The sequence below is a fragment of the Camelus dromedarius genome, chromosome 11, assembly GCF_036321535.1.
Source record: "Camelus dromedarius isolate mCamDro1 chromosome 11, mCamDro1.pat, whole genome shotgun sequence".
NCBI lineage: Eukaryota > Metazoa > Chordata > Mammalia > Artiodactyla > Camelidae > Camelus > Camelus dromedarius.
In genome coordinates, this window is record NC_087446.1 from 63271864 (window position 1) to 63293511 (window position 21648).

Consider the following 21648-nt stretch of genomic DNA (forward strand, 5'->3'; position numbering starts at 1 on the left):
TCCCAGGTGAGTCAGATGCTGCTGGTCCATGGACTTCACTTTGAATAGTATTAAATTTGTTGCCTGGCACGTAATAAGTACAGCTGACTCATCAAACAATGCCGGGGTGGGGAGGGTTAGTGGTGCTGACCCTCCATGCAGTAGATCTGCCTCTAACTTTACAGTTGGAGCCCCCCTGTAGGTGCAGTTCTGCACCTGCAGATTCAGCCACCCCCAGGTCGTGTAGCAGCGGTATGTATTTTTTGAAACATCTGAATATAGATGGACCAGGGAGTTCAAACCCATGTTGTTCAAGGGTCAGCTGGGCTTGATCAGTGTTGCTACTGATTGACACCAGATAATTTGTGAGAGTCAGAAAGATCTACCACCAAATATCTTCTCCACTGTACCTGAAAACTTCCGAGTTTTTATTGTGAAACATCTTTTTAAAAGTGAATAGAAAGTCCTGGGAGGACTAATGAGTGTATTGGACCAATGAGTGCGAGGGCAGATTGCAGCCCTCCCAACTCGCAGAAATTAGCACTAAAAGGTTTAGAATTGCTGCTGCTGCTGCTGCTGCTTCGAGTTCTTCACCAGATTTATTGTAGTATAATTTTTAAATTATACAATACAGTAAAATTCACCAGTTTTAAATTTTGCTGAGTTTTGACAGAGACAGTTGTGAAATCACCACCACAGTCACAACACAGAACATTTCCATCACCCCCAAAGATTTCCCTCGTGCCCATTACACAGACTAGAAATCTTAATGGGAGAAGGAAGGGCCCTCAGGCTGGAGGGAGACCAGTGAGCTCCAGCTGCTTCTGTGTTGCCTGGGAAGCAGGAGATCACATCCCGCGTCCCCTGTGCCTCCCCCCAAGCCTGGGAACGCTCTTGACAGGTCTTGAAATCCCAGCTGAGCTGGATGTATATTTTATATCTTGTTAATTTAGAGTGTTCCGTTCATCCCAGTTTGCCCGGAACTTTCCTAGTTTCAGCACTCCAATTCCCACGTCCAGAGAACCCATCTCCAGTCTCAGACAAACCAGGACACTCGGCCCCCAGCTGTGATGTTCATGCCACTGTTCCTAAGCTTGAGGTCACCGTCCCATTTTAGAGTCACTTCTCTCATGTGAGCACACAGGAGGCACTCAGTAAATGAGAACGAGTGGACACAGATACAACCCCAGTTGTAGGCAGCTGCAGATTCCTGGCCTGGAAAACAGGAGACCTGGGTGCTGGTCCCAGCTCTGCCAGGTCTGCAGTGGTGTGATCCTGAGAAAGTGGTTTCTCACTCCGGGTCTGTTCCCTCCACTGCAAAGTAAGGGGTCTTCAGTCCTTTCTGCCTCTGCCGCTGTGGTGCTGCTCTTCCTGTACGTGGGATTGTATGCTGATGGCACTTCCACTCAGCTTCCCCCCACCTTTTCCTTGCCCTTCCGCCCTTCAAATACATATAGTAGATCAATAAATTATGTAAGGGCAGGTTGGTAATGGAACTGCTGATGGGCCAGGCTTATGCAGAGTGCTTCTGCGAGAGCAATAGAGTTTAGACCTTGAACCAAGCAGCCGTGGCTGGGAGTTGGACAATCAAGTCTGCCTTCAGCTAAGTGTTTGTAATGACCTGATTTGCTCTTTGTGCATACCTTGGAGGGAGGATGCTGGGAAGAGGGAGCCTGCTCTTTAGGAATTTCCCTGCGTGGTTGAGGGGGTCCCCTGGAAAACAGAATTTCATAAGCTTCTTATCTATCAGAGGCAACCATTTCTAGCTGGGCTAGTGCTCAGGAAACAGCAGCCTAGGGTCTTACTCAGTTTTCTAGCACAGAAGGATTAACCTGGGAGATACTAGGACGTGGGCTGGAACCTTGGGCTGACTTAGGAGCAGGGAGCTGCATTTTGTTTTTGGTTCTGTCACGTACTGTCTGTGGAACTATGGGCTCGTTGTGTCACCACTCTGAACCTCAGTGCTTGCTTCTAATTTTCCTTTTTAATGGAGTGATTCTGCACTGCCTACCTCACGGGGTGGTGTGATCCAGTGAGATGGTACAGGTGGGAGTTCTATGAAAATGAATGAAACAAATGTCAGGTGTTACCACTAACTTTAGTCTCGGGATCTGTATGATGGGGTCTGATTCATGGAGGGAGGGAAATGGAAATTTCAGGGTTTTGTCCACTTAGTTCTCCCAAGTAATGTCATTAACACCCTCTGAATCCCAAAAAGATAAGAAGGGTAGGTTTGAGGGAGGTACTATTTCTTTGCTTGAAAGACACCCCAGCCTACCTTCCTCCTTGGCAAAGTTCCTGACTTCTTGAAGAAGCTTTTCCTTGGCTATAAAGTCTGCTCCTTCTACTCTCATTTCCAAATTTTGGGGGCAATGGAGCAAGAGCTCTTCTTGAACCCCTTGGCCAAGTCCAGCCAGATGCACTTTCCTACCTAGAGGGAGCTTTCTCATGTAACTGAGCATCTCCCTTTTGGGGCTTCAGGCCTTTGAAGGGTTAAGTGAGCCACACCCTCAGCGGGAACAGCCTCGGACTTTGTGCTGAGCAGCCGTCTCTGGCCTCTCCTGGCTTGACTGGTACAGGGAGCCCTGGCTGGAGGAGGCAGCACAGAGGAAGGTCAGAAGCCTGGACACTGGCAAGAGGAGGGCAGTCTCTTCCCTCTCTTCCCCAACACCATGGACAGCTCCTGTTAACAAGGACACCTCTCACCCTTGGGGCCTGGGACTCCTTATGCTGCCTTCCTGTCAAATTTGGATTTCATCCACTGTTCTCCAAGGGACACTGAAGTTACACCCTAGTTCCAGTGTTGGGTGAGTCCTGCCTTGACCCGCCTCTGCTCCTCTTTTCACAGTTTTTGGTGCCCCAGGTGGGGGCTGTTTTTTCTCCCCTTCCCCACCTCCAGCCAATCCCATTCCCCTCAAGTCTAAATCCAAAGAAGATGCCTTCTCCAAGCCCCCTGCTTCTGCTTCTCACCCTTTCCTGTCAAATTATTTAAAAATAACTTTGTTTGTTTGTTTAAAATCTGGAAGATGTGGGATGATAATAGTACCTACTTCATGGGGATAGTGTGAGCGTGAAATTAACTAGTGCGTGTGAAGTGTTGAGAGCCTGCCTGCCCGCAGCAGCTACTCCTGTGGCTTCTGTGGTTTGCAGGAGACTGCTATTAGTGCTCTTACTGCTCCCTCAGCTGTGCGCTTACAGGAAGTGACGAGGGCTCTCGTCTCCTGGAGCTTGGAGAAGGCAGAGTGAAGGGAGAAGGAAGCCTGTGCGCCCTTGCTCCGCTTTCTCTTCTGCTTCCCTCCCTTCCCCCACTCAGGTTCTGCGCAGGAGAGGAGGATGTGGCTCTTCTATTCCTGCTAGGGAGTGGCACTGACCATTGTACTAACAGTTCTGTCCTACACCAGGTGACCCTGCCTGCTCAGTCCCACAGGGGAGCCGAGGAGGGCTGGGCTTCCTCCTCAGGGAGCACCTGTCACGTGCCTGCTGCGTGGGGGCTGAGCCCCGCAGTGTTCCCTGCCCCCCTAATTCTGCTCCTCCTCGCCCATTCCCACCAGCCACTGAAACGCTGGGTGTGTCCCCCTGGGGCAAAGTCCTTGCCAGAAGGTTATAGGCATGGGTGTAAAAGCTGAAATAGAGAAATAGGGACAGAAGTGTAGACACATCCAGAGGTCCTGACAGCTACTCGCTTGTTGGGGAAACAAACCTCATTTTCATTTTCTTTGGGGGTATTCCAACATTCTATGGAGGAACGCCCGCCTCTGTCCTCTAACTCATCACCTTGTCCAGTCCCTGTTCAAAAATGAATCTCACTGTAACAACGAGAAAGGAGGAAAGACTTTGGAAGAACTTTTGAAATGGGTATGCGGGATTAGGTGACTGAAACGGGCAGTGAGAGGTTGGGAGTTGAGAAGGAGAACTGGGGACAAGTAGTCAGGGAGTCTGGACCCCAGCCAGGCCTCAGTGCAGGAGGAGGGAGCTTTCGGTGCCTGGCTGTGGCATGAAGCTTACTTTCGCTCTCCTCCCCCAGCCCCCTCTCCTGCAAGCACAAGAATGCTCCCCAGTCACTGCCTGCTGGGTGCCTTCTCTACCCTGGTGGTCGGAAGCAGGCGGTCCTGTCCCACCCATGCTCCACCCCCACCAACCCTAATCAGGGAGCAGAGGACTCCCCCGCCTGCCCGCGGTGGAGTTTCTGCAGCCTCCCGCAGTTAGCCTGGGCTGGTCTGGAGGCCTCTCCCAGGCTGGAGGTTGTCTATAGGGCCCAGACTTGGGGGAGATAAAGGCTCTCTTAGATCCTTCTGCCTTCCTCCCTGCCAACAGTTACCCCTAAAGCTGAGCAGACATCAACAAACTAATTCCAGGATCAGTAGCTCCTATGGACATGGCTTTCCTGGAAAGTTCCATTGGGGTGGAGGACCTTGTACTCCTGGAACCCCTGGAGGAGGAGTCTCTGCTCAAGAACCTCCAACTGCGCTATGAAAACAAGGAGATTTACGTGAGTGCATAGGGGTGCCCCTGACTGTGGGTGTGTGGCCAGGGAGTTCACGTGCCTCACCCAGCCCCCACCCTTGCTCACTCCCTTGTCTCCTTCCCTGGCTCCAGACCTACATTGGGAACGTGTTGGTCTCAGTGAATCCCTACCAGGAGCTGTCCATCTATGGCCCGGAGTTCATTGCCAAGTACCAGGACTATACCTTCTACGAGCTGAAGCCCCATATGTGAGTTGCGGGACTAAGGGCAGGTGACAGGCCCCAGCTTGCTATGATGAGACACCCTAATTTCCTCTCTCTTTTCTCATGAAGAAGGTTCTCCAGCTCCCCTTTTTCCCTTGGTCCTCTGGAGGCCCCTTCCTAGGCCTGTCGCTTGCCTGGGTCTGGTCCAAGTGGGGAGGGTGAATGAATCTTGGGGCTCGGGGCCCGGTGAAAAGTGGTGTCCGGACTGGCCCCGCAGTAGCCATCACCCACTTCCTCCCCGAAAGCTATGCACTGGCAAACGTGGCGTACCAGTCACTGAGGGACCAGGACCGAGACCAGTGTATCCTCATCACGGGCGAAAGTGGAGCCGGGAAGACGGGTGAGGCGCCGCTGGCACTACCCCCTGGTCTCTTTCCAAGCCAGGCCCAGTCCTGCCCTCAGCCCACCTCCTGAAGTTCCTTCCCAGTTTTTCTGACTCCGAGTGGTGTGAGGTGCCGGAGTGAGGGCGGTTAAGGGCTTGGTGGGGATCCACGTGAGGGTTTCTCTTGCAGAGGCTAGTAAGCTAGTGATGTCTTATGTGGCGGCCGTCTGTGGGAAAGGGGAGCAGGTGAACTCCGTGAAGGAGCAACTGCTTCAGTCAAACCCAGTGCTGGAGGGTAAGAAGTCCAGGCTCTGCCCCCAACACCCCCACCCCACCCTACTGCCCGTGTTCCCCAAACCGCTGTTCTCGTTCAGCCTGAAAAATCTGAGATTGGCATGAGGACCGGAGGAACTTCCCCCTTCCCCTTGCCTGGAGTCCCTCTTCGCCCCTCAGCCACCTCACTTCCCCTCCCCTCGTCTCTGCAGCTTTTGGCAATGCCAAGACCATTCGCAACAACAACTCCTCTAGATTCGTGAGTGAACGTCTCCAGGCCTGGGAGGAGAGGGCGGGGGCGTGGGGGGGAGGAGTGTGGTACAGATCCCCCCTGAACAGGGTGATGAGGCGAGGAGGAAGCAAAGTCTCTCTCTCTGGTCTCTGAAGGGCAAATACATGGATATTGAGTTTGACTTCAAGGGATCCCCCCTCGGTGGTGACATCACAAACTGTACGTGCCTCCCCATCCCACTCACCTCCTCTCCCATCTGCCCCACGGCGCCCCTTTCTGCTCATCTGCTGCTGTAGGCGGGAGGAACGTGAGGCTGCCAGCCTTCCCAACCACTGCACACACCGGGGACGAGGCAGGATTAGGGGGAAGCTGCGCTGTCCCGCAGGTCCTCAGAACGTTATTTTTGAAATCTCTGCCAGATCTGCTGGAGAAATCCCGAGTGGTGAAGCAGCTTGAAGGAGAAAGGAACTTCCACATCTTCTATCAGCTCCTGGCTGGAGCGGATGCTCAGCTACTGAGTAGGTGCCTGCCCCCGACCCTGGCAGAGCATCTCAGCCTCCGTGAAACCCCCGGAACCCCGGGCCCCTCTGGATCCCTGCAGCCCTCTTCCCTCAGTCCTCACCCTGAACCTCATCCGCCCATTGTTAGCAACAGATCCCTTGACCTCTGTGTTCTCTTCCTTTTCTGAGGTTTTATTGCTAGGAATAAGCCTTCTTGCCTCTTCCTTGCTCTTATTCCTCTGTCCTGCCTGGGTTCTTTTCCCAAGCTGGCTTCAAAGATAGAACACTTATTTCCATCTTCCATCCTTCCCTATCTTCAATTCAAGGGACTTTATTGGATAGCTCAGCAGGAAATCAGGCAGGGTATTATGAGTTTTCAAGAAGTTTCAGTGAGCTCTAGTTGACGTTGTCCTGGGGCTATGTCTGCCTCACCCAGGACCTTGTCCCTGATTTGCTCTTAGACGGTTCTGTGGAGGTTCCACTTGCTCATTCATCAAACATCTCTTGAGCACCTACTGTGATTGAATGTTGTGCTAGCTTCTAAGGATACAGATATGACTAAGACATGGACTTTGTCCTTGAAGAATTTATAGTCTTCTGGGGATGGCAGATACGTGGACAGCAACATCACAACACGGTGTGATCAGTGCCAGTAGACCCGTGCAGTTGGCTATAGGAGCAGATGGCGTGGAGTGCCTTGCCTTGTCCTGGGGAAGACACCATCCCAGCCTGGAGGCTGGATGGGCCTGAGGTGGCTCTGTGTGGGCAATACTGCAAGATCTGATGGAACTTAAGGCCTTGCCAGAGTTTCCCCTTCCAACCCTGGCTCTAGCTGTGGGCATTGTGGGTGTCTGGACCCAAGAACCTGTGGTCCCTTTGGTTTCCGGTTATTTTTTGTTGGACTTTTGCCTATCTTCTTTCCCTCTTGGAGATCTCTAAGGTTCAAGAGTTCCCGCAGGTCTCATCCTCCCTCCTGGCTTGGTAATCTTGCTTGCATTCAATCTGTCTGAGTCATAAACACTAATGTCTTGCTCTGGCTGATTCTGTCACCCACTGGCTTATATTGAGTCTGGGTGGAGCCTCCCTGGTGTCATCATCCCAGGGCCTTTTGGAATCATTCTCCATCCAGAAACCCCTCTTTAGCAGGCTCTTGTTTCAAAATTTATGCCTCAGGGGAAGCTGCCATCAAACTGGAGTTTAAGGGACAGGCCCTGATTCTCAGGTCATTTGAATAACAGATAACTGACATCCCTCAAGCTCCATGATTAACCCACTCCTTCCCATCTCAGGGTAGCAGCTTTGACCATTCCCTCGATTCATTTCTTAAAAAGAAAAAAGTTCCTGCATGCCAGCCAGGCACACAGAATGCAAAGATGAGAAACACAAGTTGTTCATTTGTAGGAGGGACAGAAAAAAACAAAGGCTAGCCCGTGTGATGTGGTCTGGGGTAGAGATGCTCCATAGGAGAGCGTAAGAAAGCCACTGGGCTCAGCCCCACAGCGCCAGAGAAGACTTTCCAGAAGAGGGTCAGGGTTGGGGACTGTAGCACCTGCCACTGTGTCTGTTCTCTGTGGATGAGCAATGAATGCGCCACCCTGGGCCGAGGGTGAGGGGCTGAGGCTGGGGTGGGGGGGATGCGTGCTCACCTTCCTTCCTCACCTTCGTCCTTCCGGAGCCACGAGACCTGAGGAGGACAGAGGGCTCGCTTATTTGTTTTTATCGTTTAGAACCCTGAAGGTGGGGAGAAGAGTAGAATGAGGCTTTTCGTTCATAAAAGTTGAGGAAAATCTCAACCATTATGAGCACCCAAACCTTAAACACCACTTTAAGATGTGGTCTGTCATCCTAGGTATTAGAGGTCCCAAACAAAAGAGGCGGGGGCAGAACTTAAAACAAAAATGGCTCCTTTGAATAAATGAACGAGCCAACCTAGGGCAAGGGCTGTGAGGGTCTAGGTTGGAGGACTTGAGAGCATCTGTGTACTAACCCTCTTCCCTCACTCTGGCCCTCTCAGAGGCCTTGAAGCTTGAGCGGGACTCGAGTGGCTATACCTACCTGAACCGGGAAGCGCCCAGGGTAGATGGCATGGATGACGCCTCTAACTTCAAGGCCCTCCAGGTGGGTGCCCAGGCTGGGCCCTGAGGCCGTGCCCAGAGTCCAGGCTCTGGCTCTGAGAAGGAAGGCATTGGACTGGCACCACAGTTCAGCTTCGGACTTCTTTTCTCTCCCCAAGAGTGCGATGATCGTGATTGGGTTCTCCGAGGAGGAGTTCCGGCAGGTGCTAGAGGTGACGGCCATGGTGCTGAAGCTGGGGAACGTGGAACTGGCAGATGAGTTCCAGGCCAATGGGGTACCAGCAAGCGGCATCCGTGACGGCAGAGGTCTGCACCCAGCCAGCTCCCAGCCTGCTCCCCGAATCTCCTGCTACGATTTCTGTTCTTCCACCAGCTCCAGTGTAGTCGACTTCACTCTGATTCAGTCCCCCTCTGCTCGTTCATGAGTTCTTCCCCATTTGGAACTCCCTCTGAGGCATACTGAGATGAAGTTTTGACATTTGGTAGACCTAGATTCTAGGACCTTTCTGAGTCTTAGTGAATTCTTTGCAAAAATGGAAACAATTACCCCTATTTCAGGAGATTCTCATATTAAAGTTGATAATGCACGCCATAAGTCAAGAGCTCCCTTCTCTCCTCCTCCTCCCCAGATTTCTCCCGGGCCATGTCCTGAATTGGCTGCAAGGACTTCCCCAACAAGACCCAGGAACACTTATCAGCCCTCCCTCCCTCCCTCCGTCCTTCCCCTAGGAGAAAGCCCTCCCTTAGGCCGTGTTGTGTTTCCTCATCACTCCAGGTGTTCAGGAGATTGGGGAATTGGTGGGTTTGAATTCAGTAGAATTAGAGAGAGCTTTGTGCTCAAGGACCATGGAGACAGCCAAAGAAAAGGTGGTCACTGCACTGAGCGTCATCCAGGTAAGGGGCCCTGTGGGAGGGGGGTGATTTCTGAGCGTGCTCCGCGGCTGCCTCGCTAACCAGCCGCCTCTGCCCTGCAGGCCCAGTACGCTCGTGATGCTCTGGCTAAGAACATCTACAGCCGCCTTTTCAACTGGATAGTGACTCGGATCAACGAGAGTATCAAGGTGAGAGACTGCCCTCCTCCTTCATCCCTCCTGCCGGCCCCGCCTTTCTTGTCCTGGCCACCGGCCCCATACCTCGGATTCTGAGATGTGAACACAGTAAGGAGGATCTTGTGTTGTTTTTGGAAACATCTCTAGTTTTTTATTACAACTGTCTGGATCCCCTACTTACCGCTGTCTGGCCTTTCAGTTTCACAAAGATTCTGAGCCTCAGTTTCCCGATTTGAAAATTAGGCACTAATGCCTACCTGTTTCACATGGTTTAGTGAGGACCAGATAAAACTATGTACGAGGTTACCATATAACCCAACAGGTCCACTCCTGGGTATATAGCCAAGAGAATTAGAAAGAGATGCCCACATAAAAACCTGTGCACGAACGTTCTTAGAAGCATTATTCATAATAGCCAAAAAGTGGAAACAACCCAGATGTTCATCTGCTGATAAATGGATAAACAAAATGTCGTCTATCCATTCAACGGGAAATAATATGGCCACAGAAAGGAATGAAGTACTGATACGCGCGCAACATGGATGAACCTTGGAAACGTTGTATAAAAGAAGCCAGACACAAAAGGTCACATTTTGTAGGATTCCATTCGTATGAAATGTTCAGAACAGGCAAATCCATAGGCATGGGAAGCAGGTCAGTGGTTAGGAGAGGGGAATGGGGAGTGGCTGCTCATGGGGATAGGTACAAGATTTCATTTTGGGATGATGAAAATGCTCTGGAATTAAGTGGTGGTGATGGTTGTACACCTTTTGAATATACTAAAAAACCCACAATTGAATTGTATACCTTTAAAGGGTAAATTTTGTGGCATGTAAGTTAGATCAAAATGGAGCTATTTAAAAGAAATTATGTATCGGAAAATGCCATCAATTTAGAAGCTATTACTGGAAGACAGCAGGGCAAAACGGGATTTGAACCTAGATTTGGGTAAGTGTTTAGCCCTTTTGGAATCTGATTTTTTTTCATCTATAAAATGGGAATGATCATACCTTATAGGGCTATGATAAGGAGTAAAGCAATTAGAACACAATATTTTTTGTAAAACACTCTACAAATACAAGGAATGGTTATTTTCCTGAGAAGATCTTCTGTCTTTCTACTTTGTACCAAGGGAGCACAGTCCTGGGAACTATTTGCATCTTCCTTTTCGACCTTTCCTCCCTTTTCGTCCTTCAGCATATTTACAGAGGAGGAAGGAGAAAATCATGCCAACTCCTTGCCAGCCTGGTCACGCTCTCCTGAGTTCTGTCTGAAGCCACTCACATCCATCCCAGAAGGGCCTGGCCTGGCGTGCAGAGGGCTGGTCCTCAGATTTATCTTTTCCTCCTCTTTAGGTGGACACTGGGGAGAAGAAGAAGGTCATGGGGGTCCTAGATATCTACGGCTTTGAAATATTGGAGGTGAGAGAGCTTCAGCGGCCTTGGCACCCTGCGTCCCGAGGCTCAGGGGTGACAGGCTCAGAGAGGGGAGGCCGGGCTGAGGGCGAGGGAGGGTCTTGGGCTGAGCTGGCTTCTCGCTGACCTGTGTACCCTTTCCCCCCAGGATAACAGCTTTGAGCAGTTTGTGATCAACTACTGCAATGAGAAGCTTCAGCAGGTGTTCATAGAGCTGACGCTGAAAGAGGAGCAAGAGGAGTATAAGAGAGAGGTGAGCGGAGCCTCCCCTGCTTCCGTCTCTCAGATGGCTTCCAGGCGCGTGCCAGGTCTCTCTCCTGCATCACAGTTGCCTCTCAGTTGTCCCCAGGGGGGAACACCAAGAACAAAAAATTTCCTTTGCACAGCTGGACTTCACAGTATCGTCGAGAAGCCCTAATTTTCTGCTCTCCATCGCCAGGTCCCCATCCTCCCACTCCAGGCCAGGCGAGGAAGGGGGCAGATTGATGGAAGGGTGTCAGGGGCGGGTGCGGGTCTGGGAGAGTCCTGACAAGAGTGAAGTGACAGCTGTGCTTGGCCTAGGGCAGATTTAGCCAAATTTAGAAGGGACATTTCTCCTGGGCTTGGCACCCTACTGCAGCCCTTTCTGTGCCCTTCTCGGACATCTCCGAATCCTCTGTCTCCTCTGGGCCCAGGCTAATGCTGCCACCCCTCCTTGTAGCACCCAGAAGTGCCCCATGGCTCAGAATTTGCGCACTCCTTCCCCTGGTCAGCGAACACTCCTGTTTTCTCTGGCCAAGTGCTAGAAGAGCTCTCTGATTGAGCTGATTCCCTCCGAAGTGTGAATGGCTGAGGCTTTACTCATACAAAACCCTCCCAGGGACGTTCCCTGTGCACTCTCTGGAAATGACTGTGGCAGAATTTCAGGCAGTGTGATCACAATGTGTGGAAAAGTTTTTCCAGTTGTTTTGTATGTTTTTATTTTAAAAATTTAAATTATCAAATAGATAATACATTCCATGCTTCAAGATTCAAAAGGCTTAAAAAGGTGTATACAGAAAGGTCTCCGTCCCACCCCGCCCCAGCCTCCTAGTTCTCCTTCCCATCTGGAGGCAACTGAGGTCGGCCTCCTTCCAGAGGTCTTTTATGTGTAGTCAAGCCAATCTGTAAATATATTTTCCCACAAAATTTATTCCAGTAGCAGTGAACACACTCTGTCGTACAGCTTGCTTCCATCAGTTAACAAGAGACCTTTCTGTATCAGTCGTAAAGATGCCTTTCTTCAGCTACATGGGATTGTAAGGACATCGTCGTTCATTTAACCAGTTGGGGAAGTTATTTGGGGGATGAAGTGGGGGGGGCAATTTTACTTAATTCCATTTCGCATTCCCTACAGACCTGCGGGGGCGGAGGGAGAGAAAGGCTTGTGTTCCCCCACCACACCTGGGAATGGCCTGAGCCTGAGCGGTCTGGCCCTTCAGTTGGCAGGAGCTCTGCTGCCTGCAGGCCTGCTCCATGTAAGTTGTCGCGTCTCCCTCCCAGGGCATACCGTGGACGAAGGTGGACTACTTCGATAATGGCATTATCTGTGACCTCATTGAGCATGTGAGTTATCGCTCTCTTATCTCGGGGACCTCCCCTTCCAGACTGCCTGCACTTTCTTCACCTGTCTCCCTCCCTCCCACCCCACTTGATAACGATGGTAAAGAGGGCGAAGGATGCAGTGGGGGCAGAGGGGTGGCAGTGAGGATGTGGACGTCCTGGAGGACCAGGTCCAGGCTGGGCTCATCTTGTTCCCCTGGCCAGAATCAGCGAGGCATCCTGGCCATGCTGGACGAGGAGTGCCTGCGGCCTGGGGTGGTCAGTGACTCCACCTTCCTAGCGAAGCTGAACCAGCTCTTCTCCAAGCATGAGCACTATGAGAGCAAAGTCACCCAGAACGCCCAGCGCCAGTATGACCACAGCATGGGCCTCCGCTGCTTCCGCATCTGCCACTACGCCGGCAAGGTGATACGACAGGGCTGGAGGGTCAAGGCTAGGGCCCGGGCCCGGGCTGAAGACAAGGGGAGAGGAGCTGGGGGTAGATGAGAGCTGGAATACTTCACAGGGAGACTGGGAGGGTCAAATACTGGACAAGGTCGGGGCTCCCAGACCAAGTACTATTTCTCTACAGGTGACCTACAACGTGAACAGCTTCATCGACAAGAACAACGACCTGCTGTTCCGGGACTTGTCCCAGGCCATGTGGAAGGCCCGGCACCCCCTCCTTCGGTCCTTGTTTCCTGAGGGTGACCCCAAGCAGGCATCTCTCAAACGCCCTCCAACTGCTGGGGCCCAGTTCAAGAGTTCTGTGGCCATTCTAATGAAGAACCTGTACTCCAAGAACCCCAACTACATCAGGTGACACGCTGGGCCCACCGGGGAACGTGCTGTATAAGTGATGACATGTGCGGGGTCCATGCACTGTAGAACATGTCCACGTGGGGCGGTGTCTGGAATAAGGGTGCCAGAGGCCCTTGCCACATGGGAAACAGAGCCAGCTGAGGAGCTGAGAGTCCTATAGCAGGGAGAGCGTCATGGTCAGGTAGGGCCCATGCTGTACTGAGTGAAATTGGGAGGGCTGGTGTGTCCGCTTCTTCTGAAGATTTTCAGCTAAGGGGAATGTGTGCAGAACAGGGTGTCGAGACCAGGTTGGGCGACACAGGCAAGGGTGAAGCTCCTGCAGCCGGGACTTTGCCCCGCCTCCCGCCAGGTGTATAAAGCCCAACGAGCATCAGCGGCGAGCTCAGTTCTCCTCGGAGCTGGTGGCCGTCCAGGCTCGGTACCTAGGGCTGCTGGAGAATGTGCGAGTGCGACGGGCAGGCTACGCCTACCGCCAGGCCTACGGGGCCTTCCTGGAAAGGTACCGACTGCTGAGCCGGAGCACGTGGCCTCGCTGGAATGGTGGAGAGCGGTAAGATTCAGTGGGAGACTGGGGAGCAGAGCGGGGCAGTGCAGGGAGACTCTGTCGGGGAAGAGACCAGGCATTGCCTTGCACGTCACTGAAGCTCAGTGAATGGATGCTTGGGGAGGTGAATTGAATGGTTACTTTTCGGAGGCTCCCAAGTCTGTTTGAGCCCTGAACTCTCCTCCCAGGGTGAAAGGGGGTAGGGGAGAGGTGGAAGGGGACCCTCCCCTGGGATGCCCCTCGGCAGCTTTCCCCACCTGCTCCTGTAGGGAGGGGGTCGAGAAGGTCCTGGGGGACCTGAGCATGTCCTCAGAGGAGCGGGCCTTTGGGAAGACGAAGATCTTCATCAGAAGCCCCAAGGCTGTGAGTTGGAGAGTGCCCTTATGTTTGGTGGGACTGGAGGGTGGAAGAGTTGGAGAGCCCGCCTGAGTGAGAGGCGGCGGGGAGGGGAGCTTCTGTGACCTGGAGTGGCTAGTGGATGAGGAAGTCCTCTCTGCTGGGACTTTATCCCTGGGGACTGAGTCCTTGGGTTCCTAGCCTGCCCGGAGCCCTGAAGTTGGGTGTGCTTGCATTGCTCGTCTGTGTGCCTCTGCCTGAAGCAGGACTCCTTGAGGGTCAGGGTGTCTGAGTTTCCAAGTCATAGTACAGTTCCTGCTAAAAAGTTAGAGATTAGTAGATGCTTATTAGATAAATGAATGAATAAAGGAATAAAGTAAGAGGACAAAGGAATGATCAAATAAAACACTGGTTGGGAAGCTTTTGGTGCTGTAGGGTTCCCCCAGGCCAGCCTCTCCGTCCCTCCTTCCACCTCTCCACAGCTTTTCTACCTGGAAGAGCAGAGGCGCCTCCGACTCCAGCAGCTGGCCACGCTCATACAGAAGATGTACCGGGGCTGGCGCTGCCGCATCCACTACCAGCTGATGCGCAAGAGCCAGATCCTCATTTCCTCCTGGTTTCGGGGCAATATGGTACCAGTTGCCCCCAAAGTCCCACCTGCCTCACTCTAATAGGAGAGTGGGAAGTGGGAGAGGTGGTTCAGGAGCGGGAGGCTTTCTAACAGGCCCATTGTGTTCTGCAGCAAAGGAAGCGCTATGAAAAGATGAAGGCCTCAGCATTGTTGATCCAGGCTTTTGTGAGAGGGTGGAAGGTAATGGGGAAGGGGAGAGGGGCTTCCTCCCCACACGTGGGTCCTTCCCCCACATGGGTCCTCCTGATCCAGCTGCTGGGGGTTGGAGGGGACCGCAGCAGAGAGTGAGTCCTGCCCGCACCTAGGACACACCTCTGTGTGAAGGTTTGTCTGTGTCTGGGTGTGTTTCTGGGTCTGCTCCGTGCGTGTCTGGGAGTGGATGTATGTTGGAGAGATCTGAACATACACCTGGCCGTGTCTCTGCCTTGGCAGCAGAGCTCTGCCTTCTGCTTTAGCTGTCTTCCTCGTTGCCAGCTTGTCTGACTTTACCCGCTCCCTCCAGCTTTAACCTCAGCTCTTTATCTTAATCTATTCTTTGTGTGGTTGACAAATAGTAGAACTTCTTCTAGGTTTGTCTTCTAGCTTCCAGATAACTGTCTATCTTTACTTTGGCTCCTTTCTTGTATGTTCCTGCCAGGCCCGCAAGAATTACAGAAAATACTTCCGGTCAGGGGCTGCTCTCACCTTGGCAAATTTCATCTACAGGAGCATAGTAAGTGGTAGGGGTTGAGGGTGGGAGTGGGGCACTGAGGAGGGAGGGACAGGTTTGGAAGAGGAGGTATGTGGGGTTCAAGAAGAGGTGACTCGGAGCTTTTCCCCAAGAACCTCCTCTGTCTGCAGGTTCTTAAGTCCTAGGAGAAGAGGGGATGGGGCAGCAACCTGCAGGGAGCAGGATGCAGTACATCAGGACCCAGGGGCAGAATCAGAGCACGTTTTGTTTGGCATGAGTGGACCCTGCAGGCACCCTTGTGTCTGGAAAAGGTCCCAGCACACCCACCGACTAGCCCGTGGTGAATAGGGCAGTGGAGACACTGGTTCTGGGTGGTTAACTATAGTTGAAAAGGCTGAGCCTCATTGAAAAGCAGAGTGAGGACACACACAGGGTTAACTAACCCAACCTCCCAAGGTCCATTTTAGGGTTAGGGCCTGAAGCTGGAGGAATCGAATCTTCCTTCTAGCTCTTCTGAAACTATAGCAGCCAGGCTGCAATTGAATCTCAGGAAGGATCTTAATTCTGGAGAACTCAGGTCAGGGTGGGCAGGAAGAGGCCAGGACCAGGCCTGGACATTCAAACAATTACCAGTGAGAGGAAAACAGGGGCAGAGGGGGTGATTCCTAGAGACGTGTATCTGATAGCAGCGGCGCTTCTGGGGAGTGTCGCCGGGAACCCAGACAGTAGAGAGCAGCACTTCCGGTGAGGACCTGGGAAAGACCACAGAGAAGGAGGAAGGGTGGGAGAGCCTGGACAGAGGGCTGGGGTGAATTAGAACTGACCTGGACTGATCAGATTCCTAGCAGTTGTTTGGACTCTGACAAACTATGCTCATAAAGACACGAGACACATTTGCTGGAGCTCCTCTCTGCTGTCAGAGAGGCGAGTGGAGGAATGGGGGCTCTGGGCCTCTTCACTGCTTCCGTGAGCCTTCGCTGTGTCCTCCTCCCCCTCCCCAGGGAAGCTCCATCTTCCTTGACTTCTTCTGTTGCCTGAGCTCTCCTCAGGCAGGCTCCAGCGTTCTGCCTGCCTTCCCAGAGCGTGTGCTCTCTTGCTGCATACCTGAGACCCATAATCTGACTCCGCTCTTATCTCCTGAGTGACCTCTCTTCCACCTTTTCTTTCACCTGTATATTATCAGGCAATTGCTAAATGTCACCCTAGGAGCCATTGGGTTTATAAATCATATGCACTCTGGAAGTCTGCATGCAGGGGCCCACTGGGCATTAATTGCCCCAGGGTTCTGACTAGTCCCTAGTTTGCCATTGCCTTGCCTATAACAAATGCTAACACCTACTATTTTTGAACACTTGCTATGTGCTAAGCTCTTTACAAGCATTAACTCTAATGTTTTCAACAACCCTGTTGAGGTAGGCCCTTATTTTATTGGTAAAAACTAAGGCCCAGAGAGGCTGAATAACTTGTAGGTGTCCCACAGCCGATAAGTGGTAGAGCTGGGATACAAACGATTTGCCTTGAATTTTAACCACTGCCTATGAAACCCACCTCCACCCTGTCCCACCACCTACACACACTACAGAGGCCTGGGCAACAAAGGCATCCACGGCTCTGGGTAGCCCTAGGGGCAGGAGGGCTGCACAGAGAAAAGTAGAACTTTCTAGATCTAGAAAAAAAACAAACAAAAAAGAAAACCCTCAGAAGCTCCGCATCAGTTGGAACATGGGGGATTCTGGGAGATGTTTATTGAATTAAATCAAACCAGGCCAAGGACTAGGGACCCCAGGGGGACTAGACCACGCCCACTGGGCCTTTGTAGGGGAAGATGCAAAGAGCTCGGACAGTTCCTGGAGAGTCACCGCAGTGCGCTGTGTGCTCTGCCTTTTTCTAGTTTAGTTTTTTTAAACTAATGTCTCAGTAAAAAGTTGTCATAAAAATTCCCCAAATGTGGAAGTGTTCAAATCATTTTCTATACTTCCGATAATTCTGTCCCATAAATAAACAGGGTGCTAGGTGCTCCCCGGGTTATAAAGACTTAAAGAGTCCTTGTTCTAGACTGAGGGAGATGAAACAGAGGCCATGTGTGAAACGTGATTGGATCCAGGATCAGGAGAAATAAAAACAAAGCTAAAGAGGACTTTTAGAAGTTTATAAAGGACGTTAGCAGAGATTTGCCTATACACTGCTGTTGGATGAGTATATCTATTAATGCTAATTTTCTTGGGTGTGGTGATGGAATTGTGATTGTGTAGGAGAATGTCCTGGCTCTTGGGTAATACACACTTAAGTTTTAGGGGAAAATGTCATGATAACTGTAGCCTACTTCAGGATGACGTGGTGGCCAAGATTCGTACAAATGTATGTATAGTGTGTATTTATATATTTATATGCATTTGTATATGTGCGTGTGTGTTGAGAGAGAGCACAAAGGGCAAGATGTTAACATGATCGTTTGGTGTGTTTAGGTGAGAAGTATATGGTAGACAGATGTTCGTTGTAATGTTTTTTCAACTTTTACACAAATAACAAATATTCCAAAATAAGAAAGTAAATTGTACTAAATTTTAAAAATTAAAAATATTACAATTAAAAAATCACAAGTCACTTTATCTCACTCTTCCACTAAAACCCTCAAATGATGTTCCATTTCACTCCAAATAAAAGCCATACCAAATGTCCTTACCACAGCCTACAAGGCCCTTCATGATCTGTCCACCCAACTCTCTAATCTTATATCCTCTTGGACACTTTAGTCCAGTCACACTGGCTTGCTTTCTGTGTCTGAAATATGCTACCACTCGTTCCTGTCTCAGGCCTGCTCTTTTGCATCATAGCGTATATAATTATCTGAGATTACACTCTGTTTATTTCCTTGTGGGCGCTCTCATTCTTCACCCCTAGTAGAATGTAAACTAATGAAAATAAAGACTTTGTTTACTCTGTTCACCACTGTGTCTCTGTACCTGGGACAGTGCCAGGCACACTCAGGAACGTTGCTGAATGGTGAAAAAATTCAGGACCTGGGATCCTGACTCCCAAGGACTCACTGTTCAGAAGAGGGAGAAGATTTCCATGCAAATAACAGTAGCACAAAAACAGAAGTATAGACAACCTGCTGTGGGGCTTCTAAGAAAGGAGAGACACCCCTGGCACAGGGAATCTGGGAGGACTTTGAGCTGCATCTCAAAATAGGTGGAACCGGGGTTGGCAGGGTGGAGCCGAGAGCGCATGAGCTGAGGCACAGAGCGATGAGGCTGGGCGGGGGGCAGGGCAAGGCGCCGTCTGGTTGGTGTGCCAGGGTGACGCAGAGGGTGCCCTAAGCAGGGGACCTCGCATGCCAGGCTGAGGTGTTGGGCTTGACTGACCGCTCGCTAACACAGACAGTGGGGCTGCCATCTGCAGGCAATTCTGAGCTGAGGGGAAAGGAAGCTATAGGAGTGAAACATGGAAGCCAGTTTTCATCTTGGCCCCTCCCACCTCCCTACCCTGGTAGAAGGTATCTACCTGGAAGGAATCCTGTCTCTTCTGTCTCCCATTTCACACTCTTACTGCCCAGCCTCAAGCCTGCGTTCACACTGAAAGATCAGGAGGCGACCCCCTTCTGTCTCCTCAGCTCACCTTTTGCTTCTCCCTGTGGGAGGCCTTCCTCCTGGAAGTGGTGGGACCGGGAGCGAGCTTGCCTGACAGGAAGTCTTTCTTATCATCCCACTCCTGATCCCCTGCCCCCAATCCAGGCCCAGAAATTCCTACTGCGGCTGAAGGACAATTTGCCGTCTACCAGTATCTTGGACAAAACATGGCCAGCTGCCCCTTACAAGTACTTCAGCACGGCCAACCACGAGCTCCAGAAGCTCTTCTACCGATGGAAGGTGAGCGGGGCACGGGCAGCCTCTCCCGGCCCCCAGCCTCTTCCTTGCTCATTTGTCTTTTTTTTCCCTCCTCCCTCTGATTTTCCTCTTCTGCCTCCCTCTTCCACTTAAATTTTTTTTTAATTGTGGTAACATAAAATTTACCATTTTAACCACTTGTAAGTTTACAGTTCAGAGACATTAAGCACGCTCACACTGTTGTGCAACCATCACCACCATCCATCTCCATGCTTTTTTTCCATCACCCCAAACTGAAACTCTGTACACATCAAGCAATAACTCCCTGTTCCCCTGTCCCCAGAACCTATAATCTACTTTCTGTCTCTATGAATTTGACTATTCTAGGTACCTCATATAAGTGAAATCATATCACGTTTGTCCTTTTGTGTCTGGCTCATTTCACTTTGCATGGTGTTCTTTCTGTTTAGGAAATACTTTTGAGCACCTGTCTGGGGCTAGGCCTTGTGCTGTGTGCTGGGCACACAGCCCTCATGGGGCTTGTATTTGACTGTTTCCATCCCATCCGGCCCTCCAGCTTCCCTTAGTCCCCCTCCCCCTCCCCAGTGCCCCTCCAGTCCCTGCCCTCTCTGAAGTCTCATGTCCTTGTCTCTTTGTCTCTTTTCTTCTCTAGTTTCTGCCCCTCTCCTTCCACATGTTGGTGGTCTCCCCATCTCCTTCCCCAGCCCTGTCCTCTTCCTCCATGACCTTAGCTTCTTCCTCATCTCCTCACAGTGCAAGAAGTTCCGGGATCGGCTGTCCCCAAAGCAGGTAGAGACCCTGAGGGAGAAGCTCTGTGCCAGCGAGCTGTTCAAGGGCAAGAAGGCTTCATACCCCCAGAGGTGAGGGCCTCCCTGACCCTGTGCAGTTTCATCAGACCGAAGAGAGGCTTCCCTCAGTGGGTTAGAGCAGTGGCTCTTACATTTAGTGTGATCAGCATCACCTGGCCAGCTGGATAACAGCCAGATTGCTGCACACCCTCAGAGTTTCTGATTCAGCAGGTCTGGGGTGGGGCCTAAGAATTTTCCTTTCTAACAAGGTCTCAGGCGATGCTGGTGTTGGTCCTAGACCATGTTCTGAGAACCACTGAGACAGGATATGGTGGAGGGTGGGGGAAGGGCACAGGAGGCCTGAGATGGGGACTCAGAGAGGGAGGTGCAAGCCCTTGTCTCAACTGCTTACCTCCTGTGTGCCCTCAGTGTCCCTATTCCGTTCTACGGTGACTACATTGGGCTGCAAAGAAACCCTAAGCTACAGCAGCTGAAGGGTGGAGAGGAAGGGCCTGTTCTGGTGGCAGAGACTGTGATGAAGGTCAACCGTGGCAACGGCAAGGTGAAGGCCTGCATCCCATCTCCTCCCCGAGGCCTGATCCAGAGCCTCGGCCAGGTAGCTGGAAGGGTGGGGACTAACCCCCACCTTTCCTCCCCTTCCCTGTTCTGTCCCTAGACTTCCTCTCGAATTCTCCTCCTGACCAAGGGGCATGTGATTATCACAGACACCAAGAATTCCCAGCCCAAGACTGTCATTGCGCTGGATAGCGTGGCCAGGGTGTCCGTCACCAGCTTCAAGGATGGGCTTTTTAGCTTGCATCTGAGTGAGGTATCAGAGCTGGGTGGGGGCAGGGCCTCAGACTGGAGAAGGCGGCGGGCATGACGGGGCTGGGGCTGAGTGGAGACCAGACCTCTCCCTCTGGGCCTCTGATGGAGAGAAAATGAATCCACTCCTGCTATTTTTCCCCTCCCTAAGTTATCATCAGTGGGCTCCAAGGGGGACTTCCTGCTGGTCAGTGAGCATGTGGTTGAACTGCTTACCAAGATGTACCGGGCTGTGCTGGATGCCACACAGAGGCAGCTTCCAGTCACCGTGACTGAAGAGTAAGGCCACGAGCCGGGGGTGAGGGATGGCCTGGGGCAGAGGACCAAGCTGTTGGTCATTGTGACCGGGGAAATGTGGGCAGGCAGAAAGTGAAGTGAACAATGTCAGGGCAGGGCCACCCCAGTTCTCTGGGGCCTTGAGTCTTCTGACATAGGGGGCTGGTGGGGGAACGTACTTGCCTCAAGGAGGGGAGGGGAAGCCACCGTGAAACTACAGAAGGGGTGAGAGGAAGAGGGCACTAGCTTTGCCTTTCTGTCTGTCCCCCTCCAGGTTCTCAGTGAGGTTCAAGGAGAGCAGTGTGGCTGTCAAGGTCATCCAGGGCCCTGGGGGTGGTGGGAAACGTAAGCTGAGCTGCAAGAAGAAGGGGAGTCGTTGCCTGGAGGTGACTGTGCAGTGAGGAGGCGCAGCAGTTTCTTCCTGCTGGACAGGCACCCCCCCCACCTTTGTGGGAGGATCTCGTGTCAAACTCCTCTGATGGGGAAGGGGCTCACAGATTGAAGATCCCCTGAAGAGGACATTGCTTCTGCCAAACGTTTCCAAGTCCTTCCTCCAAACTTAGCTTCCTCCCACCCTCAGCCTGTTTGCCCACTAATAAAACAGGAGATTTGGCAAAGATTTGGTCAGTGTGGATGAGTTCCTGTTCCCCCATCTTTTCACTGGCTTGTACTTAGACCCTCTGCCTGCCTCCCTTTCCTCTCCTCAGGCTCCTTGGAGCCAGCTAATGGAGATAATAAGAATGAAAGAGAAGGGAAATTTTCTCCGGGCTCCTTGA

The 21648-nt window shown here is 51.8% G+C and overlaps 1 protein-coding gene across 1 annotated transcript; it reads left to right on the plus strand.

Moving 5' to 3' along the window:
* The first annotated feature begins 4317 nt into the window (after positions 1 to 4317).
* Positions 4318 to 21489, plus strand: MYO1A (myosin IA). The gene is made up of 27 exons (XM_010990979.3): positions 4318 to 4468; positions 4576 to 4691; positions 4952 to 5046; positions 5219 to 5323; positions 5514 to 5560; positions 5689 to 5752; positions 5953 to 6051; positions 8048 to 8151; positions 8267 to 8414; positions 8884 to 9002; positions 9083 to 9169; positions 10513 to 10578; positions 10721 to 10825; positions 12094 to 12156; positions 12358 to 12558; positions 12725 to 12951; positions 13304 to 13504; positions 13768 to 13861; positions 14317 to 14466; positions 14577 to 14645; positions 15103 to 15177; positions 18870 to 19004; positions 19737 to 19843; positions 20201 to 20333; positions 20448 to 20600; positions 20748 to 20875; positions 21147 to 21489. The coding sequence occupies exons 1-27, from the start codon at positions 4349 to 4351 to the stop codon at positions 21271 to 21273; spliced, it is 3138 nt and encodes a 1045-aa protein (XP_010989281.2). The 5' UTR covers positions 4318 to 4348; the 3' UTR covers positions 21274 to 21489.
* Positions 21490 to 21648: the final 159 nt, after the last annotated feature.

What these genes read in the sequence shown, in the direction of transcription:
- MYO1A (XM_010990979.3), top strand. Translation starts at nt 4,349, where the DNA reads ATGGACATGGCTTTCCTGGAAAGTTCCATTGGGGTGGAGGACCTTGTA. An exon ending in TCTGCCACTACGCCGGCAAG is followed by an intron (nt 12,559 to 12,724) that starts GTGATACGACAG and finishes ATTTCTCTACAG; the next exon opens with GTGACCTACAACGTGAACAG. An exon ending in CTTTTGTGAGAGGGTGGAAG is followed by an intron (nt 14,646 to 15,102) that starts GTAATGGGGAAG and finishes TGTTCCTGCCAG; the next exon opens with GCCCGCAAGAATTACAGAAA.